This window comes from Tyto alba, unplaced genomic scaffold (assembly GCF_018691265.1).
Source record: "Tyto alba isolate M040663 unplaced genomic scaffold, T.alba_DEE_v4.0 Super-Scaffold_14, whole genome shotgun sequence".
Lineage (NCBI taxonomy): Eukaryota > Metazoa > Chordata > Aves > Strigiformes > Tytonidae > Tyto > Tyto alba.
The window spans coordinates 2120267-2133402 of record NW_024881276.1 but is presented as its reverse complement, the minus strand read 5'-3'; the positions used below and the strand labels follow the sequence as shown (position 1 = coordinate 2133402).

The 13136-nt window shown below is 38.7% G+C and overlaps 1 protein-coding gene across 8 annotated transcripts in view; it reads left to right on the top strand.

Annotated features, from left to right (window-relative positions):
* The window catches only part of HERC2 (HECT and RLD domain containing E3 ubiquitin protein ligase 2), a 114384-nt gene that overhangs the window by 86558 nt on the left and 14690 nt on the right, over positions 1–13136 (top strand). For all 8 annotated transcript variants that reach the window (XM_042788890.1, XM_042788891.1, XM_042788884.1 and 5 more), the window contains 14 exons: positions 600–731; positions 1249–1407; positions 1491–1609; positions 1985–2110; positions 3057–3212; positions 3361–3476; positions 3602–3800; positions 5002–5216; positions 5989–6166; positions 7829–7990; positions 9120–9211; positions 10100–10239; positions 11299–11486; positions 12151–12348. In XM_042788890.1, coding sequence (XP_042644824.1) covers positions 600–731; positions 1249–1407; positions 1491–1609; positions 1985–2110; positions 3057–3212; positions 3361–3476; positions 3602–3800; positions 5002–5216; positions 5989–6166; positions 7829–7990; positions 9120–9211; positions 10100–10239; positions 11299–11486; positions 12151–12348 — 2180 coding nt within the window. The remainder of the gene's footprint in view (positions 1–599; positions 732–1248; positions 1408–1490; positions 1610–1984; positions 2111–3056; positions 3213–3360; positions 3477–3601; positions 3801–5001; positions 5217–5988; positions 6167–7828; positions 7991–9119; positions 9212–10099; positions 10240–11298; positions 11487–12150; positions 12349–13136) is intronic.

Genomic DNA, 13136 nt, shown 5'->3' with positions numbered 1-13136 from the left:
TTTTTAAGCACTATTAATTTGCAGTACATTTTAGAGGAATGTTTTTAATCCCATCAAGTTTTACACTGAAACTACCAGTGCGTTACCTCAAGTGCAAGGGTCCCAGGGCGTACTGCCCGTCCTTAATATTTCGGAGCAGTCATGATGTGGGCTGTTACTGTTGACCCATTCTCCCCCCAAGCTGTTTCAGATGCGTATGCGTTTCGTTACTGAGATAGTTCTGATTGGATTCCTGGCTGGAAAAAGCTGTGAAGCTTTATTTAATATGTGTTGTTATAGATTCTTGTAAAATAAGATAATATGAAAGCAGGACAATGGATTTTAAGAAGATCTCGTAATTGTCCTTTCAGTGTGGTATTAAAAGCACTGAGGGTATCTGTTAACAGTGCTAATCGAACTGTTTAAGACTTAACGATAAAGATGTTTCATAAATGTAACTTATGTGCTTTACATAGCTTTTTTTTTTTTTTTTTTTTTTTTTTTTTGGTCAACGTGTGTGTGAGGTTTATAACCATGGAGTGAAGCTGCTGTCGCTGAGTGGCTTGGCTATTGGCTCAGACAGGATAGATGAATATTGTTCCTATTACCGACTGTAACAGGTCGCGAGTGGTCAGACTGGTCTAGTGAACTGCGGATTCCAGGGGATGAACTCAAGTGGAAGTTCATCAGCGACGGCTCTGTGAATGGATGGGGATGGCGGTTCACTGTTTACCCCATCATGCCAGCTGCAGGTAAGGTATCGCGTACGATGACACTTACCGAAGGGCAAGAGAGTAGATTTACTTGTCTGTTTTTCACAGTTGCATTTATTGCATGATATTTACATGCCAACGTTCAGTAGTTCATTTACACTCATACTAAGAAAACATTTTCATTCACGCTTGGGCAACATCTTCAACCAAGTCCTGAGAGGTGCACATATACATGGGGAAGAGAGAGAGAGAAAAATATTTTGTAATCACTCTAGTTTGCCTCTTCATTAGTGAAGAGAGGATACTTATGAGGCACAATTCATCTCAAAGTTCTCTTTTTTTAATGCATCTGTTTTGGAATTAGGTGCATTATGTCATGAAAGTCCCTCCCTCTTTCTTCCAATCTCTTCCAAGGGAGGTGGAATGAACCAGCTCAGCTGCCCACCGGCACTCTAGACTGCTGTGTTTGGTCAGCTAAATCCTGCCTACGTTCTGTTCTCATTTCAGTCTGAGAACCAACTTTTTTATTTGTTTTTTTGCTTTTTGTTCCTTGCAGGCCCTAAAGACCTTCTGTCAGATCGTTGCATTCTTTCATGCCCCTCAATGGATTTGGTTACGTGTTTGTTGGATTTCCGCTTAAATTTTGCTTCAAACAGGGGTATAGTTCCTCGCTTGGCAGCTTCTCTTGCAGCTTGTGCTCAACTGAGTGCCTTAGGTAGGTGTAGTCTTAAAATTAAGTCTGTTTGTTTGAAGCTAACATGATCGTTTTAAGTGATAACGTTCTTTGCATTTTCTTAGCTGCTGGCCACAGGATGTGGGCTTTGCAGAGACTACGGAAACTGCTCACAACAGAATTTGGCCAGTCTATTAACATCAACCGGATTCTAGGGGATAATGATGGAGAAACACGAGCTTTGGTAAGAAGGCAGTGATACCATCCTCTTCACATTTTTCACATTCAGATGTATGTGAAGCATTCAAATGCTGGCTCTGACGTACGTTGCTGTTAGTGGCGAAACAGGAAAAGTGCAGATGCATAGCCTTCTTGCACAGGTCTGCAAGTCTGTAAGGTACTCCGGATTAGAAAAAAAAATGGCCAGTGCATAGATGTGGTTTTGGAATTGCCAAAAAGTGATAGAAATACTTTTGTATCAGGAAGTGGATGGAAAGGATACTTCACATGGCTAACTGCAGTTTGGGAAGTTCCTAATGCGTTGTCATGGTCATCTAAATAATGTACTTTTTGTAATACGTAGAGTGAGACTGACCTTCTAGTTCTGTGGTTTCTCTAGAGTTTCACCGGGAGTGCTTTAGCTGCTTTGGTTAAAGGGCTTCCAGAAGCTTTGCAGCGACAGTTTGACTATGAAGACCCCATTGTGAGAGGTGGCAAACAATTGCTCCACAGCCCTTTCTTTAAGGTAACGGGGTACAGTCAGTACAGAATTCATTAGTACAGTTCTGGATTTTTTTGAGAGAGGGGGTAAGCTCACCTAGTCCTAGATCAGAAGCATTTTCTGATAAAATCAGAGTACTGCTCCTAAAAGGAGAATCAAATACACAAATAAAGAATAAGGAGTTACCTAGCTCGGCAGAGGTGGTAGGTGGGTCGGAAAAACATCTTGGAAGTACAGTAGAACTACGCTTTTTGATAAGTGTTTTTTGAGTTGTCCTAATAGGAGTGTTGTATATTTTTATTTACTTACTTTGAAGATTTTATTTACATCTAGTTGGAACAAATAAGAATATCTTGAAAGGAAGCTATTCAGTTTTGGACCCTGTACTTCAAAGTAAAAATAAACAGGCTGAAGAAGCGTAGAGAAGAGCAAAAAGAGTAAAAGGCTGAAAAAGCCTCCCATGTAGTAAAAGTTAAATTAAGAGGACTTATCTATCTTAAGGAAAAGAAATTCTTAAAGTATGTAGGAGTTTGTACAGGGAAAAAGAAATCCATTGTTCAAAATCTTCATCAGTAATGTGATTTGAAATTGAATCAAACTGACAATCAATTGAAAATCAATTTAATTGTTGGAAGGAGACCGGGTTTAGAACTGGAAGGTTCAGCACGTGGTATTCGATACAGAAAAGTTAATTAATCCAGGAATGTTTTTCACGGGGGGGTTTGTGAAAATTTCTGGATTGGCAGAGGAAAATAGATAGATAGCCGTGTGAGGTGGTGTGGGTACACTCGATGCTGCCCCATCAGTGAGGGTCATGAAGATGGCTCTTAATGTCCCTTGCACCTTACGTGTCTTTGAGACTGTGTTTGGGCCTCACTGGTCCATGATCTGTTCAACTACATCAAATGCCTATTACTTTTTGTTAACGCGTTTTTGATACATCTCTCAAATGTTTGTTGATTGTCTGCAGGTGCTTGTGGCTCTTGCTTGTGATCTGGAGTTGGACACTCTCCCTTGCTGTGCAGAGACACACAAATGGGCCTGGTTCAGGAGATACTGTATGGCGTCCAGGGTGGCTGTGGCTCTCGATAAAAGGACGCCGTTGCCTCGCCTTTTCCTTGATGAGGTACTGCAGGAATATTTTTAAGGGGTTCATGGAACGTATGAAAGCGTTTCACTTCAAACTCAGTGCATCTCTTCAAGTATTTTATGTCAAATGTGATAGGAATAACTGATAGTTTGAATAATGGTGTTTCATCCAAAATATTTTACAGGTGGCAAAGAAAATCCGAGAATTAATGGCAGATAATGAAAATATGGATGTTCTTCACGAGTGCCACGATGTCTTTAAGAGAGAACAGGATGAGCAGCTTGTCCAGTGGATGAACAGGTTATTTCTTTCAGCTGTCATTGGTTTGGTCCTGTGATGCTTCGTTGTTGTACGATGAGAAGCTGCGTTTTTTGGTGACTTTTAAAATCTCTTTTAAAATTCTGTTTGCTTTGCGTTTTCTACAGACGACCTGATGATTGGACACTTTCAGCTGGAGGCAGCGGAACTATTTATGGTTGGGGTCATAATCACAGAGGGCAGCTTGGCGGGATTGAAGGGGCAAAAGTCAAAGTCCCAACTCCATGTGAAGCTCTTGCTACCCTTAGACCGGTGCAGTTAATTGGTGGTGAACAGACTCTGTTTGCAGTGACTGCTGATGGGAAAGTAAGGATACAAGAAATGGTTGATTGTTAGACTCCCGTGAAGTATTTCATCTTCAGTCAGAATAGATTTGGCTAAATAAAAAATAATGTGTGTAGCGCAGATAGTAGTGTTACTATTATTAGTTTTGTTCTATTTTACTTTTGTAAAGAAACTGAGCTATACTAACTCCACCAGTGCAGTCTAGGAATTCAGTGTAGTATAGCATTAAATACATGAAATAAGACGTGTAGTTTAGTTCTCAGTTCAAAACCGTGATCAGATTTTGGAAAAGAAAACTGAATACAAGTAATGTGCACACAGAGTCCCAAAAAACAGGACAGACAGTAAAATGTGATGGTGATTATGTGTATCTGATGGGGAGAGGTGCAGTTGGAACCTGGGATGGATCACAGTTGGCTAAATGCCCACAAGTTAGATATTGCAGGATCTGATTTGCAGATGCTTAAATCTCAAGTGAAAAGCAGCGCCGTGCAGAGGTTTAGCGTAAGGTATAGGAGGAAAAAAAAAGGGTTCTCAAATTTGAAAAAGTCTGTATTTTGTTACAGATGGCACATCCTTTTTGTTAAGGATGTGGTTAAGAATTTTAGCCAGAGCATTTTGTAACAGTTACATTAATCTAGTGAGACGTTGTAGTGATTCCTCAGCAGTCAGTATCGTCTTTGTTAATGGCTCACAGAAGGGTAACGCACAGATTAATGACATCGCTTGCCATCGTTCAACTGAGAGCAATCACTTTCAGGTAGACAGAAGGAGAGTGAAAAGCAGTGCTTAAGACTGTATTTATGGGATGGAAGGGGAAGAAGCAACTGTGTTTAGCTGTGTACGTTCCACAGAAGAAAGAAAACTAGAATAGTAGTGTTTGAAAGAGGCCTACAGGTGATAGATGATTTTGTAATGTTGCCACACAGAGCTGTGGTTTCTTGATGCTTTTACAAAATCAGCCTTAGGTTTTAAAATGAAATCTGTTAAGTCAGTGACAGTCCACGTTGGCTGGAATGTCGCTGTATCTTCACAATCTTTTCTGAAGTATTTAAAAATATTTCTTATTTTCCAGAAGAGGGTATAGAGGCACGTGAGAAACTGTTTGCTCAGGCTTTCCTTCAAGTTTATTCCAATATACATTCATTAAGTATTCTTTACAGCTCTAGTGAATGTTCTTCAAAGAGGCGAACAAGATTAAATTTTATTCTTCACTTTAAAGCTATATGCCACTGGATATGGAGCAGGTGGTAGGCTTGGAATTGGAGGAACAGAGTCAGTTTCTACTCCAACTTTACTGGAATCCATCCAACATGTGTTTATAAAGAAAGTTGCAGTGAACTCAGGAGGAAAGCACTGCTTGGCATTGTCTTCTGAGGGAGAAGTTTATTCTTGGGGTGAAGCAGAAGATGGTAAACTTGGTCATGGAAACAGAAGGTAAGTAACTCTTTTTGAAATGTTATTTTTCGAAACCATTCATGGATACTTATTATAGTTGCTGTGTGTTTGAAGTGTTGCGTGAGTTTTTGCCTATATGTCACTGTTAAGGAGTGATGTGGAAATGGACATTTTTAAATCGGAGAACTGTAAAATATTTTTCAGATAAACAGTTACTATGATTTCTGTAATTACATACTGTGTTCTAACATATCTGTGGTTGCTAAAGTCTAGTGGCTTTCCTCTGGAATCTGTCTTGAAGGTATGTGGAACTTCAGGGCACTTTAGGGAGCAAAAGTGCCACCTGCTTCTGATCTTTACGTGCACTGTTTGCCTACATTAAAGGAAAAGTTCTATTGTGTTAAGAGACAAAATGTTCTCATAAAAAAAAAAATACAAAATGCTGAAGTCTGTGGGAGGCAACAGTACATTTTGTGTTAGAAATTTTAATAATGTGTCTTACATTGGACTGATTTTCCAGGGTAAAAGCTTAGCTTTGACTAGATTTTAATGGCAGTGGTTTTGTAGTTTCAGGTTACCTGTAATGCTGTAGCATAACGTATGGTAAAATACTTCTAGCTTTTATAGGCCTCTAAAAATATTTCTGAATGCCTAATTAAACATAAATATGTAGGATATTACACCGGAGCAAAAGAAAATAATCAGTTATTTTAGGTGTCCTCATACTCATTTTAAAAACGTCTCTCCATACGTTGGTGAACGTGAGTAGTCTGTTGTAAAAGGTTTGTCAAGACAGATGTTTTCATTTCAGCCCTTGTGATCGTCCCCGTGTAATCGAGTCTCTGCGAGGTATAGAAGTGGTTGACATTGCTGCTGGGGGAGCACACAGCGCATGTATTACAGCTGCAGGAGACCTTTTTACGTGGGGAAAGGGAAGGTATGGACGCCTTGGGCACGGAGATAGTGAGGATCAACTAAAACCTAAACTGGTAAGAAATCTTCGGAGTTCTGTACAGTCTCAGTCCAGTTCTTTTGATGTATAACTTGGTGCATTCCTGCATATAAAGAACGAAAGGGCAAAACGGTGTCATGTATTTAAGAGATGAAGAGTTGCTTTAGAAAACAGGAGTGGAGCGGGAGAACAAAATGAAAGTGGAGCTGCAAAACTTGGCTTGAGGTCATGAAACAGCTGGTAAGGAATTTGTTTTAGAGAAGACTTAAAGAAAAGCCCAAATCAAACACCCCACCCTGCCGTAAGTAAATTCCACTCCTTCACAGGAGCAGCTGGCACTGAAAGTAAGGAGGGAGCTCCTGATCTGCTGAGTCCCCTCAGGGTTTACTCCCTGGAAAATATACCAGTGATTACAGGGATAGCCACGTAGCCACTTGCAAACTGCTTCTTTTCCTGATACCATAATCATAATTCTCATGATTGAATACTGAGACGTTACTGAAGTATATACTAAGTTATTAAGAATTTAACCTAAGTAATTATCAAGTGTTTAATTGATATTTGCTACAGAACTTTGTGTTAAACAGTTATTGGTGAAGGAGATAGCCATTTCCATTTGATTCTTAAGTGGTAAATCCAAGAACTCGGACAGTGTGGAACGTAGGAAGAAGTGAGTATACTGATTAGCTGATGAGTTGTAATTCAGACTGTCATACTGCTGTGAACTGGACTGTAAGAGCTTTAAGTTAGAGTAGTGGTATTAAGAGAACTGCCCTGCTTTCGAAGTGAGAGTTCATTTTGCTACCTGTGTTCTCTTGCCGAAAACACAGCAAAGGGTAAAATTACACTAGTTGAATCAAACTGAATGCTTGTTACTTTTGTTCATAGATCTGTGCAAATATTTCAGTGCATGCAAGCATTAACTTTTTTCATTGCTTGAATTTGTGGGGTGAGGTGTCGTACATTCTTAGTCCACTTTGGGACCTTATCACCTCTATCCAGATGTTCTTGTTCCCCTGCCCTCAAAAAAACGAGGTCTACACCTTTCCTATATACCTTTTCCCCCTCCATGTTCTCGGTTAGTATGAAAAAAGATAATCTGTATATGAGTTGAAGCATGTGAAGTTCCATGCTGCTTTGGATGATGGACTGTGACACCTATAACCTATTTCAGGTAGGGTTGGGGGGATGCGATGGATGTGGGTCGCCACCCTTTTACTTTGTGAATCCAAATCCCATACTTCATCACTAGATGGCAGCATTTCAAAAGATGTTGATTAAATTCAGTTTATGGTGCAAGTGGCTAGAAAACTGTAAACTAGTAAAAGAGTATTTGAAAATGAGACTTTTTTTTTTTTTTTCTTACTGTATACAATACTCACCCAGAGAGCCTGAAATTATTTCAACAGAATATAGTCTCGATAACCTTAAATTTTTTTGACCTAACAAGTCAGGGAAAACGATTTATACAAACCACGTGACTAGTTTGCCAATTAAAAAGAATAATCCAGTATTTAAAATACATAGTTTTCATTTTGCTGGTTTGAAAGGAGCAAAGCCCTTTCAGTTGCCTTTACTGGCTTGTCCCTGTGGTGTTTCAGACTTGCAGTTCCAGTGAAGCACCTCTCCAAGTTGGGTTTGTCATCTTTTCTGAAACTGAGGGTTTTATTGTAAACAAACCCGGGTGATTTCTTTCCAGGTGGAAGCTCTCCAGGGCTACCGTGTGATTGACATAGCCTGTGGCAGTGGAGATGCACAGACACTGTGCCTGACTGACGATGATACAGTCTGGTCCTGGGGCGATGGAGATTATGGAAAACTTGGGAGAGGAGGCAGTGATGGCTGTAAAGTACCAATGAAGGTAAGTGAATGCAATTTTTTCACTGTTTTAGGAACCATAAGGTTGATGGCTAATACTGAAGACAGATTTGCCAATATGTGCGAATTTCTACCCGTTCTGGGACATCAGGATTTTTCCAATTGTTGTTAAGAATGAACTTTGTAGACTACAATGATGAGTCTTTACCTTTTGTGCTGGCTGTTAAAGTTGCACTTGAAGGTTTTTTTTCTTTGCAGAACTTTGCTGGTTCCGGCAGTATTTCCCATTTTAACTTTGTTTCCCGTCAAAGCGTTAGGTTTTTCCAAGAAATCTTCATATTTTCACATATTAATACATTTCCATAATACTGCTGAAGTCATAACTTCTTTTCAGAAAGGGGGTATCGATTAAAAAGTAATCTTATTTTATGAATGCATCTCTGACTTTGAGTATATTACAGATGAAATCCCTGTAGCCATCTAATTTGAATTCCAGCACTTGTTATGATGAAGATGAACATTGTTTGTGTTTGAGAAATGTGTGTGAGTGCCACCGTGTATACCTATGCACGGTTAATCTTAGATTCTTAATCCAGAATCACACTTTATTACCTGGATACAGGTGTCCCCATTCCATTTCCAAATGGACAAAGTCTACCAGCTGGTCCCAAATAACGTTTTTTTTTTTTTCATGATGTAACACAATATGAAAATAGCTTGGTTATGTTTCATCAATCATCAGTCCCTTAGGATTGATGGCAAAGTGGCATAAGGACCCACACAGAATAAATAGGAGGAGTGTACTGGGGTGTTAAATATTTTTACTATGTAGGCAGAATCTCATCTGTGTCATATGAGCTAGGGGTGATTAACGTTGAGTATCTGGAGCCAGAGCCTTACCATTTCTGCTAAGGGACAATTGCTGAGTAACTATTGGCAAAACGTACTGGAGATTATCTTCAACAGTTTTCCAAATCTGTGCTGCTTTTTAATGTTTCAGTGTTAAATGGTAGAAAGCTGAAATAAGTAGAATTCTGCTAAATGAACTACGTACACGTTTATAAATACACATGGACACACACTTGCACGTTGTATTTTACTCAAGCTGGTGCAGTCTATGAAACTGTAGCCTCCTTCATTGACTTTGATTTCGTTTGATATTGTTTTCCTAGATTGATTCCCTCACGGGACTTGGAGTGGTTAAAGTAGAATGTGGATCTCAGTTTTCTGTGGCTCTTACCAAATCTGGAGCTGTATATACGTGGTAAGTATTTTGTATTAGTTATTTCAACAGTGTCAGACACTACCTTGTCTGCAAGAGGTAGTAGTATTATATTGCCTTCACTGTGTTGATTCTCCCCCTCATCAAAAACTGTTTTGAGTTCCTCTGTCTTCATTAGTAATAAAATTTACCACTTTGGGGAACAGTTTATGATGCTATTGGAATGAGAAGTTGAAGTATTTTGTCTTGGAGACCCAAGTACAGAGTTGTTCCAGGCACTGACCACTGCAAGATGCAGAATTTTCAAGGAGGCCAGTAGAAGTATAAACCTCAAGTGTCGTGCAAGGTGGAAGATGTTAGCACAAATAACACTCTCGTAAATTATCTGTGTCCAGCTTGTGGTGGCTGTAGTCTGAGAATTTGATTTTTAGTTTGTTGCTTTAATCTTCCCTATGCCATTCCAAATTTCATAGTTTAAACTACTAGACTTCAGTGTTTAAAAAAGCGAAGCAAAATCCGTTCCCAACATCTTTCTCCCCCATTGTTCGCATGGCGTTAGGGAGATCCTTAAACTGTACAAAGTTTCAGACTCTGAGGTCAGTAAATGTACTGGTTTTGCAGATGAATGCTTCTGACACTTGACTCTTTTTAAGAGGGATAAAACCAAACAACCCCTGCAAAAGTGGTAAAAGGGCCTACACAGAATAAGTAGGAACAGCATATTGGAGGTTTAAGAATTTTTACTGTATCATCAGAACCACATCCACACCGAACGAGCTAGGGATGATTAATGTTGAATATTTGGAATACAGTTTGGTATTGGACTGTTTATAAATACTTCTACAGATCAAATATCAGACACAGTCTGCTGTTCTGTTTTTTTCCACAATTAAAACCGCAGTTTTGAAATGTTTTACCTTCTCTGTGCAGGGGCAAAGGAGATTATCATCGGTTAGGCCATGGATCTGATGACCATGTTAGAAGACCACGACAAGTGCAGGGACTGCAAGGAAAGAAAGTCATTGCAATTGCTACTGGCTCTTTGCACTGTGTTTGCTGCACTGAGGATGGTATAAAAGTCAAATAATTTACTTAGTTCTCAGTACTGAATTTGAAACAAGCGAAACTTTCTTTTTTAGGCAGCTGTTGTAGGTTGTCCTTGCGAAAAATGCTGGCCCTCTGTGTGCATGGACCTATTTTTGCGTTTGCCAGATGTTGCATATTTCTTGAGCAGCAAGCATGTCATTGATTTAAAAGGATAATATAAAACCAACTGAAAGTTTTTAATTAATAAAAAATAAAGAGTTGAAGTTTCATAAATGCGAGTCGTCAACTACAGTGCTCTGAAAGTAATTACAGATTGGTCAAGCAGTAGAATGAATAGATTTGGCTTTTCTTTTTACAGGGTCTTCTGAGCCTGCTGAAGTGTTTAACTTGCTAAATGAAGCACTGCACAAACAATATTGCTTCTTACAGAGCAGGCTGAGATACTGAGTATTCTTTGTAGCAGACTCACTCCCACATGTAATTAACAAGTCTGCACAATAACTGAGTGTTTTATAAGTGCTAGTGAAATGGGATATAGCTGCAGAAAATGAATGCTCAGAAACAAGGTTGCTATTTTAAAAGCATTTTCCAATTATCTTGCAACAGTAAGCACCCATTTTAATGTCCTCTCCAGTAATACAACCTATTATAGGATCTTTTCTTTTGTTTCATGCAAACTGTTAAGCCTTTTCTAATTCTCTTTTTAATATTGGCCTTTTTTTTTTTTTTTTTTTTTTTTTGCTATGAAACCATCAAATACAGGCTGTTTCTGGTTTATCTGTTGTTCTTTCTGTCCACCATTTCCTCCTCTTCTGGAACAGAACTTTTAAGTTATGCAAACTATGAGGAAATAAACTCATTTTATACTATCTTCTTTACATAGACCATGGGCCTAACCATGTCGTTGAAGATTGATCTGCACTAGATAGTGAATTTCAGGATGGCTATCTGTCCTAGAAATCTTGATTACAGTACAAGGCTTCATTTGGTTAAATGACTTAAAAATGCTAATAAAAAAAAAAAAAAAAGGTCAAAAGCTTCTGTTTTAGCTTCAGCACATTTAATTATTTTTATTGGTTTAGGGGAAGTGTATACATGGGGAGATAATGATGAAGGGCAACTTGGAGATGGAACAACTAATGCCATCCAAAGACCGCGCTTGGTTGCAGCACTTCAGGGTAAAAAGATCAACAGAGTGGCCTGTGGCTCTGCACATACTTTAGCTTGGTCAACCAGTAAGCCTGCTAATGCTGGCAAGCTCCCTACACAGGTAATATTTTTGGCTTATTGTGTTGAGATTTTAAACATACTTGGTATGCTTATCGCCGATCTTGCAGTAGACTTAGTTCCTTTATAAATCTCTGCATGAGCTCAGCGTGCTTTGAGTTGTCTTAGAGTTTGAGCCACTTACTTTGCTTTACTTCCCTGTTTCCAAAGAAGGATTCCAGTTTTCTGAGGCGAAAAAGCCTCTTCACTCAGTTGTTAATCCAATGCAGAACAGTAACTCAGTTTGCAGATTGGCAGGAATTTTACTTCTGTATTCCAGCTATGAAAATATTATGCCTTCCAAAGGAGTTCTTCATTCCTTGCTTTATATTGAGAAGATTGGTTTGGAATATTCTGTCTTTCAGCTGTATTGCCTGGGTGCCGTGACAACAGGATTGTAAAATGTGTCTGTTTATCCATAAAGACATTTGTAAAGTATGGAATAGCAAGAATAGTCTTCACTGTCATGTTTCTAATGCTTGTTTCAGTTTAGATGAACACTACTAGTATCTTTTATAAACAAGTGAACTCTGTATATTAAGTTTGGACAATGCGAATAAGCAAATATCTGAATTTCTAATAAAATTTTACCTACAAGTCTTACAAATAATTACTCCATTTAATAAAATAAAGTATATGGTAATTTGGATATCATTGACTTATCATAGGTTCCTATGGAGTACAATCATCTGCAGGAAATTCCCATCATTTCATTGAGAAACAGGCTTCTGCTGTTGCATCACATTTCTGAACTCTTCTGTCCTTGCATTCCAATGTTTGATCTTGAAGGAAGACTTGATGAAACTGGCCAGGGACCCTCAGTTGGGTTTGACACGTTACGGGGAATACTGATATCACAGGGAAAGGTATTTATCAGAATGTTTTTAAAGGAGTGATTCGTCACTCTAAGTGAAATGTACTGTTTAAACTCTTTCTGAAGAGACTAGAACTATCTTTCTCAATTTGTTCTGTAAACCGTGTCTCAAATATCTGCATTCTGACTATGCAAACTTCTTTCTTTGTGAATGTGTTCTTTTTGTTACGTTTTCCTCAGTTCATCATTGTGCTTTTTTGTGTTGATCTTGAAAATGGCTTTATACTGTAAAGCTTCTGTTGTATTGTAGCTGAAGTCTTCTAAAGTATTCAGAAGATGCTATCCTGGGGGGGGGGGTGGGTGGGAAAGATAGGTATGAAATGGTCATTGCTTTTAGTATTTCAGTTGTGATAATCAGGTGATATACTAGTTGATCCAAAGTTCTATGCAAGTGCAAACTTGTTTTAGATTGGGCTAATAGTGAAGACAGAATACGTAGGAGTTCAATCTCAAATTGGTAAAGTAAGTGCACTTTTACAGTTGTAAGTAAAGTCAGTCTTGAGAAAATCTAGATAATTAGAATGCTTCAAGGTTACAACCCTTATTCAAAACTTCAGGTACGGCAAGCGTTTACAAACGTGACTTGCCTTCGGTATGATCATCAGTATTGGATCTGAATGTTCTCACTGTCATAGTAACTTGTCTAACAAAAAAATGATAACCTTATATAAACAGACAAAATCTGCTGGGAGGTATATTTGAAGAGGGAAGAAGTTAAGTTTCCCTCTGCAGTGCTGTTCCATGTCCTTAAATAAAACACATGTCCTGTAACTAGATTCC